This window comes from Solanum stenotomum, chromosome 8, assembly GCF_019186545.1.
Source record: "Solanum stenotomum isolate F172 chromosome 8, ASM1918654v1, whole genome shotgun sequence".
Taxonomy (NCBI): Eukaryota; Viridiplantae; Streptophyta; class Magnoliopsida; order Solanales; family Solanaceae; genus Solanum; species Solanum stenotomum.
In genome coordinates this window covers 56,770,370-56,786,728 of record NC_064289.1, presented here as the reverse complement: position 1 = coordinate 56,786,728, position 16,359 = coordinate 56,770,370, and the positions used below count along the sequence as shown (strand labels likewise).

General features: G+C 33.2%; 2 protein-coding genes and 1 pseudogene across 2 annotated transcripts in view; 2 read left to right on the top strand and 1 right to left on the bottom strand.

Moving 5' to 3' along the window:
• Positions 1-16,359, bottom strand: part of LOC125872870 (vacuolar protein sorting-associated protein 2 homolog 3-like) — a 377,001-nt pseudogene that overhangs the window by 51,601 nt on the left and 309,041 nt on the right.
• The window catches only part of LOC125872850 (receptor-like protein Cf-9 homolog), a 345,297-nt gene that overhangs the window by 79,761 nt on the left and 249,177 nt on the right, over positions 1-16,359 (top strand). The window lies entirely within an intron of this gene.
• Positions 1-16,359, top strand: part of LOC125872846 (receptor-like protein Cf-9 homolog) — a 315,600-nt gene that overhangs the window by 59,497 nt on the left and 239,744 nt on the right. The window contains exon 3 of the mRNA XM_049553643.1: positions 3,150-5,005. Coding sequence (XP_049409600.1) covers positions 3,150-5,005 — 1,856 coding nt within the window. The remainder of the gene's footprint in view (positions 1-3,149; positions 5,006-16,359) is intronic.

The window sequence follows — 16,359 nt, the reverse complement described above, 5'->3', positions numbered from 1 at the left end:
TAGAGTGGTAATCTCTCTATGCAACTGATAGATCCTTACTCGATTCACCTTGTCAAATCTTTCCTTGAGATCATTCCAAACTGATAAGGCATTTGTGGCATATACAATGCCACTGAGAAGCTCCTCACTGACTGTGTTCATCAGCCATGACAACACAATTGCATTACATGTTTCCCACTGCTCATGCAGTTCTTCTCTGTATAAACCTCTAGTGCAAGCACCAGTCACGAATCCATACTTCCTTTTTCCCAACAATGCAATTCTCATTGACCTACTCCAGATTCCATAATTCTCAGATCCAATCAACTTTATGGGAATCAACACAGCACTCGAACTGTCTGAGGCCCCAATGTATAAAGGATTATTCTGATCTATTTTCAATGCCACCATTTCTGCAGATCTAAACTACAGATTTTACTAACTAGTAGAGATCTAAACTCAACTACAACGCTACTCTGATACCATGAAGCAACACCATTGATGAACTTAAAGGAGAAGCTGGAATGAGGAAGAAAATGAGAGAGATTTATTAATCTGAATCTGGATCACTTATACAAGTGAGATACATGCATTGATTATATAGAAAGCTAGAAGGAGAATCTACTAACTAACTAATTCATCAGCACAGTAATCGAGGTAACTAACTAACTCTCACTATCATTCTAAAATGACTGAAATGACCTTCTAACTAACTAATGGATTAGTAACTAACATCTGAATATTTAGCTATTTCAACAGAGGCCATCCTCTTCTGCACGATCAACTTCCTTTCTCAGAAACTGGACTCCCAATTGGTCTTCACATCTGCGAGGACATAAAGCAAATGAGAGTTAGTCAGGTTCTTACGTAACCTTGTCGTTAGCCAAATGACTCAAATTTACATTTTTTTGGCTGATGAAAACCGTTTTTCCTAATTAAAAATTCAAATTTGGATACTGCAATTCAGCCAACTTACGCGTATCTTGATCTCTAGCTCGGCCACTGTTTCCAGTGATTTGTATTTTCTGAGGGTACTAACACATAGTCTAGTCACTTTAATATTTTTACAAAATTAGTATTGTAACGGTAGTGTTACAAAGAGTAAGTTTAGTAGTGACGAAACTCTACTTCTTTTTAAGCTTTGTATTCTTATTGATGGAATTTATTTTCTGTATAATAGTTTTGTTTACTTGGGACAAAAAGGGGAGTAGATGTGTAACACATGGATAAAAACAAGAAAATGACAAAATCACAACAACCTAAATTTGACTTATGAGACAACAACATTTCTCTGATAAAATATGAACAGATATAGAGCAACCAAATTTGCAACATTTGGAGAGAAGACGTTACAGTATCATCGTAACGTAAATTCTCATCAATAATAAGAGCCTAGAGTTAAGATATGTATTGAATTTGGAATGATTGCTAAAGTATTATTCAGATGATTGAGCAATATACTGGTTAAAATTGATAGCTTATCATTATTTTAAAGTTTGGCTTGAAAAAAGTTCCAGACCATCATTATCCACCGGAAATATAACTTGAATTAAGTGACTTGATACATGAAATGACAACAAGAAAGTGACTTTCTGAATAGTTGAGTGACCATATGAGAAATCAACTCTTGACATCTGCAATATGAATTAGAAATAATGTAATCTAGAAATGTGTTGGTCTAAGACTAAGAATTATTGTATTAGATATGGTCCACTACTTTAGAGCAGTGCCGGGTCTTGCCTATAAATTTTTAGGCCAATGCCTTTTGGGGGCCTCAAATTTTTATAAATAAAAAATCATGTTTAATTTTTTCATGAATTTTTTTTATTTATTATAAAAAGTACATTTATATATATATATATTATATTTTCTTTGCTGACACTCACATTAGTTATCCTTTTTAACTCCTTTTGCACTCTATTTTTTCAAATCTTTGATAGTTAGAGTAATATTCTGTCAAAAATATGAATCAATAGTCGAAAAGTATTGAACAAAGTAAATTACAAATATTCTCTTATTTCTTCGTAACTTTTCATATTAAAGTAGGGTATACCAAGTTATCAACTTTTTGAATCAAATTATATGATTCTAACTCTTATCTTTATTTAAAATTTATCAACTTATTACTTATAGAACTATATTATCGATTCATATAATAATTGTCTCAATAATGATGTTTTTCAATGTTGAATTGATAAAATCGTGCCTAAAAATAATAATTTAAAAAAGTATTTGAAAAAATCATTTATAAAAAAGATAATAAGAATAATTTACATCTAAAAATTTAGAAAAATAAATAAATACAGATAAAATATATTTAAATTTTAGGCCTCTAATTAAAATTTTGCTTTAGGCCTCGAATTATGTTGAGCCGTCCCTGCTTTAGAGATGAGAATTGAGTAACATACATGTCAGTATCATACACTAAGAGTGGTCATGATCAATGTGTGATAACAAAACTATTTTGGCCACTTTGGTTAAGTCCTTGGTTGAATTAGATGTGTAACACATAAATAAAAAGGACAAAAACAGAACAACCCAAAACTTGACTTGAAAATGACAACACATTTTGGCCATGATCGATGTGTGACAACAAAACTAGTTTGGCCACTTGGGCCCTTGGCTGAATTAGATAGATGTGTAACACATGAATAAAGTTAAAAAAGACAAACAAAAAACTCAAATTTGACTTGAGAATGACAACCTTTTCTCTGATATCATATGAACATATGAAGTGTGAATAAGAGAGAGACATAGCAGCCAAATTTGTAATATTTGGAGAAAACGTGTTTCCGATTGGTCTTTAATTATAAGTTCATTACAATATAAAATCCTATGAACCAGAAATAAATAACTCAAAATATGATGATGGTTTCCAGTAAAATATTCTCTTCACTTCAGTTTTTCACTCTTGTATATCTCTTTACAGTTACTTTTTCTTCCACTGAGGAAGCAACTGCCCTCTTGAAATGGAAAGCAACTTTCAAGAACCAGAATAATTCCTTATGGGCTTCATGGACGCCAAGTTCTAATGCATGCAGGGACTGGTATGGAGTTAAATGTTTTAATGGTAGGGTAAACACGTTGAATATTACAGATACTAGTGTCAATGCTACACTCCATGGTTTTCCATTTTCATCTCTCCCTTTTCTTGAGAATCTTGATCTTAGCATGAACGATATCTCTGGCACCATTCCACCTGAGATTGGTAATCTCACTAATCTTGTCTATCTTAACTTGAACACCAATCAGATTTCAGGAACAATACCACCACAAATCGGATCACTAGCCAAGCTTCAAATCCTCCGTATATATGACAACCATTTAAATGTCTCTATTCCTGAAGAAATAGGTAACCTAAGGTCTCTTATTAAGCTATCTTTGGGTAGGAACTTTCTTAGTGGTTCTATTCCTGCTTCATTGGGGAATTTGAACAACTTGTCTTTTTTGCTTCTTTATGAAAATCAACTTTCTGGCTCTATTCCTCAAGAAATAGGTTACCTTAGGTCTCTTACCTGTCTATCTTTGAATATTAACTTTCTTAACGGTTCTATTCCTGCTTCATTGGGGAATTTGAACAACTTGTCTATTTTGCTTCTTTATGAAAATCAACTTTCCGGCTCTATTCCTCTAGAAATAGGTTACCTAAGGTCTCTTCATGAACTAGATTTAAGTTATAACTCTCTAAATGGTTCTATTCCTGCTTCATTGGGGAATTTGAACAACTTGTCTCTTTTGTATCTTTATGACAATCAACTTTCTGGCTCTATTCCTCAAGAAATAGGTTACCTAAGGTCTCTTACTCATCTTCGTATGAATAAAAACTCTCTTAATGGTTTAATTCCTCCTGAAATAGGTTACCTAAGGTCTCTTAGTTTCATAGATTTGAGTATTAACTCTCTTAATGGTTCTATTCCTGCTTCATTGGGGAATTTGAGAAATGTGCAAAGTATGTTTCTTGATGAAAACAATCTCACTGAGGAAATTCCTTTATCTGTGTGCAATTTGACATCACTGATATTTTTGTTTATGCGGAGAAACAACTTGAAGGGAAAAGTTCCGCAATGTTTGGGTAATATCAGTGGCCTCCAGGTTTTGACGGTGTCACATAATAATCTCAGTGGAGAGATCCCTTCATCTATTTCCAATTTAACATCACTACAAATTCTAGATTTGGGCAGAAACAATCTGGAGGGACCAATACCACATTATTTTGGCAATATTAGTAGCCTCCAGGTTTTTGATATGCAGAATAACAAACTTACGGGGACTCTTCCAACAAATTTTAGCATTGGAAGTTCACTTGTAAGTCTCAACTTGCATGGCAATAAACTAGAGGGAAAAATACCTCGATCTTTGGCCAATTGCAAAAAGTTGCAAGTTCTTGATCTAGGAGAAAATCATCTCAATGACACATTCCCCATGTTGTTGGGAACTTTGACAAAGCTGAGAGTTTTAAGATTGACATTGAATAAATTGCATGGACCCATAAGATCATTAGGGGCTGAAATCATGTTTCCTGATCTTAGAATCATAGATCTCTCTTACAATGCCTTCTCGGAAGACTTACCAACGAGTTTATTTCAACATTTGAAAGGCATGAAGACGATTGATCAAACAATGAAGTTACCAAGTTATGAAGCAGATGGATATTACGAAGACTCGGTTGTTGTTGTAACAAAGGCAATGAAGCTTGAAGTTGTGAGAATTTTGTCTTTGTACACAGTTATCGATCTTTCAAACAACAAATTTGAAGGACATATTCCTAGTGTTCTGGGAGATCTCATTGCGATTCGGGTACTGAATTTATCTCATAATGGATTGCAAGGTCATATACCTCCAGCACTTGGAAGTTTATCTGTAGTGGAATCAATGGACCTTTCGTTTAACCAGCTTTCGGGAGAGATACCACAACAACTTGCTTCTCTTACGTCTCTTGAAATCTTAAATCTCTCTCACAATTATCTCCAAGGATGCATCCCTCAAGGACCTCAATTTCTTACCTTTGAGAACAATTCATATGAAGGTAATAATGGATTACGTGGATTCCCCGTTTCAAAAGGTTGTGGCAATGATCCTGTGTCAGAGACAAACTATACAGTGTCTGCGCTAGAAGATCAAGAAAGCATTTCTGAATTTCTCAATGATTTTTGGAAAGCAGCTCTGATGGGCTATGGCAGTGGACTATGTATTGGATTATCCATAATATATTTCTTGATCTCAACTGGAAATATGAAATGGCTTGCAAGAATCATTGAAGAAATGGAACACAAAATTAACATGCGAAGGAGAAAGAAGCAGCGAGGTCAGAGAAATTACAGAAGAAGAATAATCACTTCTAGACAAGTTACCGATAAAGAGAAGGATCTGATTTCAGAATTTCAGGTATTCAAGCTAAGCTCTACACTAATCTTTTTTAGTTTATTCTACCACTAATATGCTAGGTTTTATGCTTTTATGTTATAAACAACAACTAATTAATGCTCGATACGAAGCATATTTTTCTTTCCAACAACTTCAAGAAGCTGAAGATTTGAAAAAGGATTAGCCTTAGCTGTTGTTTTAAGCTAGTAATCAGTGATCTTATGGATGGTTTAACATTGAAAAACTAATGCATAATTCGGTTATAGCTATATGATTGAAACATAATATACAATTGTTTGACTCGCTATCTTATTTTTCAGATTTCAAATGCCAAAAATAAGAAGACGTTGGCGTAATGAATATGGTTCTTCCTGCAGCCTATGATGTTGGATTTGATTTTTAGTTTCTTTTTAGCTTTATAAGTAAGATTTTTTCTTAACTTGGAAAATGTATTATTATGAATTTTGACAATATTTCAAGTTTATGTAAGGCAATGTGTAAAATAGTTTTACCTCTGGTGGCATGAGTCAGTTCTCTTCTACTCTCCCAAAGCAGCTCTGTCAAAAACAAAAAAGATCATAACTTTAGCTCAATTTTATGAATAATCAAACATCAAGAATCATAAAAACTCAAATTTTGTTTAAAGTTTCCAACAATCATAGAGTATGCACAGACCTTTACCCCTCAAGAAAATCCCAAATCAGTCACTTTAAAATATATGAATCATATATATATATATATATTATAAGGTGAACAAAGAAAAGGGGTTCTTTAAAAAAATAGAGTTTTGATACCCTTCGGGTGGCCCAGTGGTTTGGGCTAGTTTGGGCTAGGGACTTCCATGTTGGAGGTCTCAAGTTTGAAACCCCTTGTCAGTGAAAGCAAGGGGTTTGCCTGGGTCGAGCTCGTCGCATCGGGTTTGCCTAGTGTAGGTTACCTCTCCTATGTGGTTTGCAAGCTATTGCATAGGAACGAGGGTTTTACCTGTGCGCACCCAAAGGGTAGCGGCTGCAGATTTCCCTTGTCATACAAAAAAAAATAGAGTTTTGATAAAATTAACAAGTTAAAAGTCGAACCTTTGGCATTGGGTTTCTTAGAAAAGATGTTCATTTTGATTGGAACCAACCACACCTGTAGAACAAATTAAGATTATGGGAAATTGGGACAGAAGAATGGAAGCTACAAAGAAATTATAATTTTTTTCCAAAGCCCCAAAAGTTTTGGTTATTATATTAGCAAGCCACAAAGTACACTTCCATATGTTGACAATCGTTGTAACAAAGAAAACTAGTTCATATTTGTTTTAGCGATCTTGAATTCCTTTTCTTCTTACGTAAGAAAACAGCAACTGCTGAAATTTTTGTGGTCTGTATTATTTTTCTTGTAAGGATATGGAGCATGACCTTATATTTTTCTTTTCAACTCCACTTGTGAAATTATACTGAAATGTATAATGTTTTCTTAAACTGACATTCATCACTTTCTCCACATTCAATACATTGAGCAAGCATTCTCTGAAACAAACAGTTCACCATATCATAGATCAGAAAAATAATTTCCCAGCACGTCTAAAACAAGCAAAAATGGAAAGACAAAAAAAAAAAGGGTCGTCGGGTAAATATATTCCCAAAAGTAAAAAATACAACTTCCAAAACTGCTTTGAATCAATGTTTCACTACTTGAAAAGTTCTTAAACTGCAACCTCCATTTTAAGCTTTGCAAGCTCCTGTCTCACCACACCAACATCAGATCAATACATAACCACCACAACGGTAAAAAGATTATGCAATTTAAAAGTAAAGACAGTGAGTTTCTGGACACGCGAAGGTTATAATTGGAATGTAATGCAGTCTCTCTACCTTGACAAGGTAAGGAGGGTACGGTTTACATACACATCATCTCGTGGCATGTTTAATACCATTATATTATAACTGAAACAGAAGGAGTATTATATTCCCAACCATAATTTCAGAAGTCGAATAAGTTATGTGTTACGAACATTAAAGACCAAACCCGTCAAATTTAAATCTTGGATATTTTTTTTCATATATATATATATATATATATATGAGCTCAATGTACCTTGTACCAGGGGAAGGGGGAACAAAAGTTTAAAATAGTTTTACCTCTGGTGGCATGAGTCAGTTCTCTTCTACTCTCCCCAAGCGCCTCTGTCATAAAAATAAAAAATTAAAAAATCATAACTTTAGCTCAATATTATGAATGATCAAACACCAAGAATCATAAAAACTCAAATTTTAAGTAAAATTTCCATCAATCAATCAATTAAACCCTAAATCCCAAAATAGTCCCACAAAGTGGGGTCTGGTGAGGAGGTAGAGTATACGTAGACCTCAAGACAATCCCAAATCAGTATATATATATATATATGTATTCTAATGCAGCAATTATGTAAACAAACAAAAAATAGAGTTAAAAATCGAACCTTTGGTGTTGGGTTTTTTGGAAAATATGTTCATTTTGATTGAACCAACAACAGATTAAGATTGGGATTCTGATAATTGGGAGAGAAGAATGGAAGCTATACAAGAGAGGAGACTTCTATATTTTTTTCCAAAGCCCCAAAAGTTTTGGTTATTATATTAGTAAGCCACAAAGTTCACTTTTACACGTCCATATGTTTATGCCGTATCGTAAATCAGTAATCATAATTTATTCAACTTCGATTAATCATATCAAGAGAACACTAGGCCTACGTGGCGCCACTACAAACCAAAATTCCTTTTTAATTTATTTATTTACAAAACTAGCCTTCCCCTTTCATGAAAAGTGTGAAATTTATGAAAAATTGTGACTTTTATGAAAAGTTGTGACTTTAATGAAGAATTGCGACTTTTATGAAAAGTTATGACTTTTATGAAAGTTGCGACTTTAATGAACAGTTGTGACTTTTATGAAAAGTTGTGACCTTTCTAAACAGTTGCAACTTTTACAAATAGTTGTAACCATTCCGATAAGGCACTATAAACATTTGTTCACACTACCCTTTGTTGTCTATAAATAGAAGGATTTCCTCTTATTTTAAAACAACGAAAATTATGAACCTCCTCATCTTCTTCTTCTTCTTCTTCTTCTTCTTCTTCATAATTAAATATTTGTGTACTTTCCTCCTGTTGAGTGGCTCACTGACACCATTGCGTAGGTTACATATTCTGCTGTGTATTTTTATAGTCATTAATTTATGCTTATGTTATTAAGGATAAATGATAAGATGTAATAATTTTCATTATCCTTTACATTATTAATGTTTATTACTACGTAATCTTGTATGTAAGATAATATAGTATTTTAGTTTTAATGACCGATAGGTTTTAACTATTATTTTATAATTTTCATGATATTAAATTCCCGCGCGAAGTGCAAGTAATTTTACTAGTATATATATAAAAGAGAACCTTAGGCCCGCCTACGTGGCGCCACCAGAATCAAGGATTCCCTTTTAATTTATTTATTTCCAAAACTAGCCTTCCTCTTTCATGAAAAGTTGTGACTTTTATGAATAGTTGTGACTTTTTTGAAAAGTTGCGACTTTTATGAAAAGTTGCAACTTTTTTGAAGAGTTGTGACTTTTATGAAGAGTTGCGACTTTTATGAAAAGTTGTCAATTTTATTAAAGGTTGTGACCTTTCCGAAAGGTTGTAACTTTTCCAAAAAGTTGTGACCTTTCTGATAAGGCATAATAAACATTTGTTCACACTAGCCTTTGTTGCCTATAAATAGAGGGATTTCCTCTCATTTTAAAACAACGAAAATTCTGAACTACTTCTTCTTCTTGTTTTTCACAATTAAATATTCGTGTACTTTGCTCCTGTTGAGTGGCTCACTACACCATAGTTTTTTGTATCAATACACTGGTGAATAGAATCGTCCTATCCCGAGAGGATCTATTCCTTTAAACCCCGGGTACTAGAGGGGGATAATTTTCTTAAGGGTACACTATGCATTTAGTGGGATTGATTTTTTCTCTTCTGTTTCATTCTATTGTTACAGATCCTTTTTTTTTTTTACAGTCATTAATTTATGCTTATTTTATTAATTGTTGTTTTTGAGTACATCTTTTAAACTTTGTTGTTTATGTTCTGCAAAGTTATTGTTATAAGTATTTGTTGGTACATATTAAATAACGCATGTTAATTGAGTAGTCATGCAAATTTTCTCTACTAAAATTGTTCAATGTACAGTAAAAGAATTCCTTAAAGATCTGTACTACCATATCTTGAAGACAAAATTCAAATTTGGTATGTCATTGTAAGCACATAAAGACCTTAAAAACTTTACCGCACCTTGATGTGCGAAGTGAACCAGAAAAAGAAGACAAGAATTAATAAACTTTTGACATAAGTTCAAGGATGTGCCGGATGACCTATAGAGGAGTATGACTAGACTGCAGCTTGTTTTAATCCCAAAGACATAGATAACTACACAATAAATTAATTGTTAATATTCAATGTGAAGTATGGACAGATTTCTCAAGTTTACTGTAAGTTGTAAATACTTTTCTTGGAGTAATAGTTGTGTTTCTCGACACTGTGATTGGAATAGAAGTGTAGTTCCAAATTGAACTTCAGCACACTGGTATGTTGATTTTTAAAAAACACCCAAACAAATTGAAAAGTTTTGTGTAATATTATTCCCTTTCAAGTATATATAATAAGTTTAATTGTTGTCCAATATGATACATTCTCCCTTTAATTTTCATTTAAATAATTACTTATGATACATTTAAATGGGAACCTTAAAATGATATATGTAAAGCAAAAGGTAGGGCTAAACTTTCTACACGTTAGAATTAGAATATTTGTTCACTTTTTCTAGGCTTTTACAATTTATTTATCCCTTCACCAACGATTATTTATTTATTAGAATATTTAATATTACCAATTGATGTTCATTTGATTCCTCAAAAAATATCAATTAGTAACACTTCTTGAAAACAAATGATAAATTATAAAATCAAATTAAAGACGATTGATTGAAGGATAAACGACAAGATGTTATAATTATAATCTTTCTATGTAGTGGTTTAGTTTAAATGACTAATAGATTTTAAGTATTATTTTATAAATTTCGTAATATTAATTTCCGCGTGAGACGCAGGTAATTTTACTAGTATATATATATATATATATACACACTAGATGGTTCTTGCCCGTGCTAAGCACGGGCCCAATATTTTAATTTTTGAGGTAAATTTATTTGTGGTTAGTCTACCTAAGAAATATGGTTGAGATAAAAGTAGTAAAAAATACTTTTGAATAATCATAATTTTAAAAACGCTCATTATTTAGTGACGAATCATAGTTTTTAGCTTAACTAATTAAAAAAATCAACACCCATAAGAAACCATTGAGGTTCATTTCCATTTCTCTTAAATTCATGAATCATTTCAATAGTATATTAGACAGACATTCAGAATTTGTTGATAAATATCTCAATACGGGAATTTACAATGTGACAAGTTCTCTCTTTTGTTTATTTTTATAAAAATCATTTCTTTATTGAACACCTACTCAAAATCAGAACATGGCATTAGGAGACTCCTAATTTTGTTGAATTCAATATCCAAGGAGGAGGAACTTCATTTTTGAATAATTGCTTGATCAGCAGTAGTGGATCTATCTTGAGAAAAAAAAAGTTCCCTCCATGTTGTACATAATATGAGATAACAATGAAATTACGATAAAATAAGCTTCAACAACATTATTTAAAATGAATAGAAATAGAAGAGAGCTAATTCAGTTTTCATAGTATTCTACAAAATAGCTAAAAGCTAATAAAAAAAAACAAATGCAATAAAACTCACTGGTGCTCTATTTTAGTAGGGTCAATATCAGCCTATCGCATCGGCAATCATATTACACACATTTGATTGTGTAGTTATAAGAAATTACAGAATATCAAGATTAGATATGGAGTTCCACTTGAAATCAATGCACAAGTTGTAAAATAATTATGTAGAATCTGATGAAATAATTTTAACAATCATCAACATTACCTTGTATTCTAATAAGTAAATGGCTATTTGAGGTCAACATTTACCAAGTAGTAGAAGCTTAGATCGGATTCTACCTGATTAGTGCCTCATTTTGTAGTCAATAGCTCATTACGGTGGAGTTTCAATGCTTCTAAAACCACCTGATACACAGATTGAATAAAGTGTTTAATGCTTGACCTAAAATACAAATAATGCACTGGTAAGTTGTGTTTGGATATTAGCGACAAATAGTGTAAGAATAACAAGTTGCAAAAAAATCAAACATCATAATGGTTTCTTAACACTTTTAAATGAACATTAAACCACATACTTCTTGTGCATTCTTCAGGAAAAACCTGAGTCGTCTTCATCTTCAAAATCAATCAACTGAATCAACTTTAGTTGAGAATCCAAGCACACAATGTTTTGTTCAAAATCACACATCTGCCAACAATGACGAATCTAAGATTTCCATCAAAGTGAATTTTGTATACAGGGGACTCAAAAACTAAACGTATACATAAAAAGTAAAGATTTACCTTTGTGTAATTTTTTGCCGAGGAGGGTTGGGTGAAAACCTCATACATCATACATCAAACAATTCTTACTTCATTCTCCATCTTGGCAAACAGTTGAGAGTCAGAAGAGACCAATTTATCGAGCACATTGAACACCTATATTAAAACAACAATAATTCACAATTAGCAGTCACTCAATATCGTAACTAACTATTTCATCGATTACAAGTGAAAATGTCAAACATGTTTCACTTTCAAGTGTCACAAATGCATTAAAAATCTGAGTTATCTTTTTGTATGGCAGAATACAAAGTATGATACTTGCTATTCAAACCAAGTCATCCATCCAATCAACATCTTATTCATTCCAGGCCATCTAAATTCTAAACAGACAATCCCCTCATTAAGTCAACGAACTTATCCTAATGCTCCATTTCGACCATATTTCCTGCGCATGAAAACATTTGAAATATGTATCTCCAAAGTTCTATCATTGAAATGAGTTGAGTTTCAATTTTTTTTGTAAAAATTCAAGAGCATTTCGTGCTACTTTTTATAACATTTATCCATTTCTCAAAGAAAGTTATGAGTTGAGTTCAGAATCTGATAGTATCAATTATGCGTCTACATCTTTATAGAGGAAATGAATTAACCTGATTGAGCTCTCTTCGCAATCAAGCTCTGCTTGTAATTTGTACTCAGAATTACTGAAAAAGATGAAGAGCTCTACNACTATTTCATCGATTACAAGTGAAAATGTTTCACTTTCAAGTGTCACAAATGCATTAAAAATCTGAGTTATCTTTTTGTATTGCAGAATACAAAGTATGATACTTGCTATTCAAACCAAGTCATCCATCCAATCAACATCTTATTCATCCCAGGCCATCTAAATTCTAAACGGACAATCCCCTCATTAAGTCAACGAACTTATCCTAATGCTCCATTTCGACCATATTTCTTGCGCATGAAAACATTTGAAATCTGTGTCTCCAAAGTTCTATCATTGAAATGAGTTGAGTTTCAATTTTTTTTGTAAAAATTCAAGAGCATTTCGTGCTACTTTTTATAACATTTATCCATTTCTCAAAGAAAGTTATGAGTTGAGTTCAGAATCTGATAGTATCAATTATGCGTCTACATCTTTAATTTATAGAGGAAATGAATTAACCTGATTGAGCTCTCTTTGCAATCAAGCTCCGCTTGTAATTTGTACTCAGAATTACTGAAAAAGATGAAGAGCTCTACCTCATCATACCAAATGTCACTGTTAGACCTCATCTTAGAGTTAGCACAAAAGAAGCATAATCATCCACATTTAAACCATTTGCACCTCCTTTTCCTATTATTTACTTTTTATTATACTTTGTCCTGTCCCTTGAATTGTGTGTTTGAAATCTTGTTTTCATAGGAAGGAGTTACAATTGAAATAGCTGAGGCTGTTATTGGTGCCCTAAATGGGAAACTTTTGCTACCGCTGAGAATGCTCCAATGGTTCCTCCTGTGGTAAGCCATATATAGTATTATGCGCTTATTTTTCTCTTTTAGGTTTCGACCCATACGAAGGAAAAGGATAATGAAATTCCTGCTTCTGTTATCAGGTTTTGTCCGAGTTGGCTCCTTACGTCCTGTTTGTTGAGAAACTCGGTAGATTAAGGTTCATAGTTTAGCATTATTGTAATTATCAATAAAATTTTCTTTAGAAATTTCACCATCCCTCACGTCTTATATTTCAAACTATTGGTGCACCAAATTATTAACTTGCGCTATTAAACTTAAGCATCTTTGTTTTTTATATGATGTCCTACTTCGTACCATTCAGTTAACGCTGCTTCTTAGATCATCAACATTATTTCAGGGACACTCGACTTAGTCCAGTTACGATATTTTGTAGTAAAGCGATACCTCAAGTTTTAATTATTATGTATCCTAAAACCCAAAGAAATTCACGTACTATGTTATTCTCTAAAGGATCACTATGTAACCATAAATAAAGACGGCAGTTACATACAAAAGTTTTCACTTTAACCATTAAATTGGGAAGATATAAGACAAAACAATAATGACATCAACTTTAGACATAAAAAAGAACAAGGAGAAATTTGAGAAAAAAAGCAAAAGACATTGTAGATTCAGAGTGATTTTAAAATAAAAACTCATAAAGACTACCCATAACCCATATATGGATAAATGTTTTACAACACCCTGACCAATTCAAGAATAGCAACGTAATAATATTTCCATCTGTTTACAAAAAAGTTTCATTAGCAATTATTACTTATGAGTTACTTGCATCCTACTTCTCACATATGTTGCTGCCAGAGATACTGGAGCAACATTATGTTAAAATGGATTAACTTTTGAAAAATGATGTAACATAATGAAAAGAGGAAAGCAAACATCTTACTTGTTCTAAGTCGAGTCATGAATGTCGATGCACATCCTACCATTTAACAAAGCACCACAAATATCCTGAGAAATATGACGAAGGATTAATGAATTTCTTTGAAATGCAGCATATTAACCAAAAAGAACAAAATATATAAGTTTTTGATGAAGATAAAAAAATTGAGAAAAGAATTAGGAAATTGTCGAAGAACTTACCCGAATAAATAAATAAAAGAATTAGAAGAGTAGACCAGGCTCAAAACAGAAAATTGTCGGAAAGGATATGAAGCGTTAAAAATTTATTTAAAGCGTGAGTTTGAAATTTCTAGAGAAAGAAAGATAGTTTGGCATTTGTATTTGCTATTTGTGCCACGTGGAAAGAATTTGGGGAAAAGTACATTATATATAATAAAATTAAGAGAAAATTAAAAGTGTAACATCCGACAATTTGAAGTGGCTTTGAAGAAGCTTGAAATTTGGAAATAGTCATTTTTTTGGAAAAAAATTTAGAATCTGGAAATTTGGTTAAGTATGGGGAAAAATGAGTTTTTTTGGCCAACTTTGAGTAGTCGTAATTCCTAGCTCAGGATGATTTAGGAGTATTTCCAGTTATGGTTGCGAAGCCCTTGGAACGATCTTTCCAACGCCACTGATTTTACTCGATTCCGAGTTCGTATGAGCGAGTTATGCCCTTTAGAAGTTGGGAAGTTGGAAGGGAAATCCGTCCGGAAATTTAAGGGCATTTTGGTCTTTTCACAAATCATTTCTTTTGAGCTCATATTGTTGTATTAGGCTGATCTTTGGATCATTTTGTCCCATTTTGAAAGAGAAAGAGTTAGGGTTCTTGAGAGTGAAGAAGAGAAGAAGGAGAAGAAGAAGAAGAGAAGAAAGAGGAGATCAACAAGATCATTGTGGAATTTCATCGGGGGTGATCCCTATCAAGGTATGTGAGTTTTTCGTGTGGGTTGATCCTTTCCCTCACACACACCAAGCTTATTCTATGATTTGAGAAAAGATTGGAATTCGTTGTTGAAGTTGTTGGTTGTTGATGTTGTTGGAATTGTTGTTGAAGTTATTGTTCGTTGTGAGACATGATTGGGTTGTGTATTTAAGTTGAACCTATTGTATGTTGAGGGAATTATGATTCTAAGAGTTATGGCCCTTTTGTAGTTGATTCACCATCAATTCGCAGCAAAAATTCTGGGCTATCGATCCCCATCTACGGGAGTGACCTACGGACCGTAGATCGATTGACGGTCCGTACTGGTCACCGTCAATCAGGACAGAAGTTGGGTTTTTGGGGCATCGATCTACGGGCACGACCTACGGTCCGTAACCTAACCTACGGACCGTAAGTCCGGACCGTAGGTCAACACTTAGTCATTTTTTTTATCTGAATTCTGGGGAAGTCTCTGACGCGATCTACGGACCTGCAGGACGGACCTTAAGTCCATCTACGGCCCGTCGATGGCGTCTGTAGGTGCCATCTGTGTCACCAGAAATCTGAAGTCTCAGCCAAGTTTCCCCATTTCCTTTCTCACTTTCTCATGCATGTTCCAAAGTATTATACCTATGTTTTACAGTTGTTTTCGATTCAAGGAAAGATAGTTCCAAGTCAAGTGAAGTTAGAAGTCAAGTAAAGGAATATAGAGTTTCAAGCTAAGTAAGAGTCTCAAGTTTCAAGTCGAGTAAGAGTCTCAGTTTCAAGTTAAGTCATGAGTTTAAAGTTGAGTTCGTTTCTCAAAGTTATTAGGGAACTATGTATTCCCAAAGAAGTTTTAAAGAAATGTCTTTACATTTAAATAAGGTTGGAAACTGAGATTTCCAAAGGGGCCTTCGGGCTAGTTCTTGAGTAATTATCTCATATCAGCAGGAATAAATATGTTTTAAAAACATAAGAGCCAATACTTTTTTTGGGAGTAGTATCGAGCATCGAATTAGGGGAGCGTTCAAAGAACCCACAGCCCCCATAGAACCATGTTAGCCATCATGGGTAGAAAAGGATCATACTTTTTAGATGAATCCTTTTCACATTATACTAGTGGATCCATTAGGCAGTTCAGGTCTTATACCTTTGGCCGGGTATAAGATGCTCTGGCAGCGTGAGGTCGATCG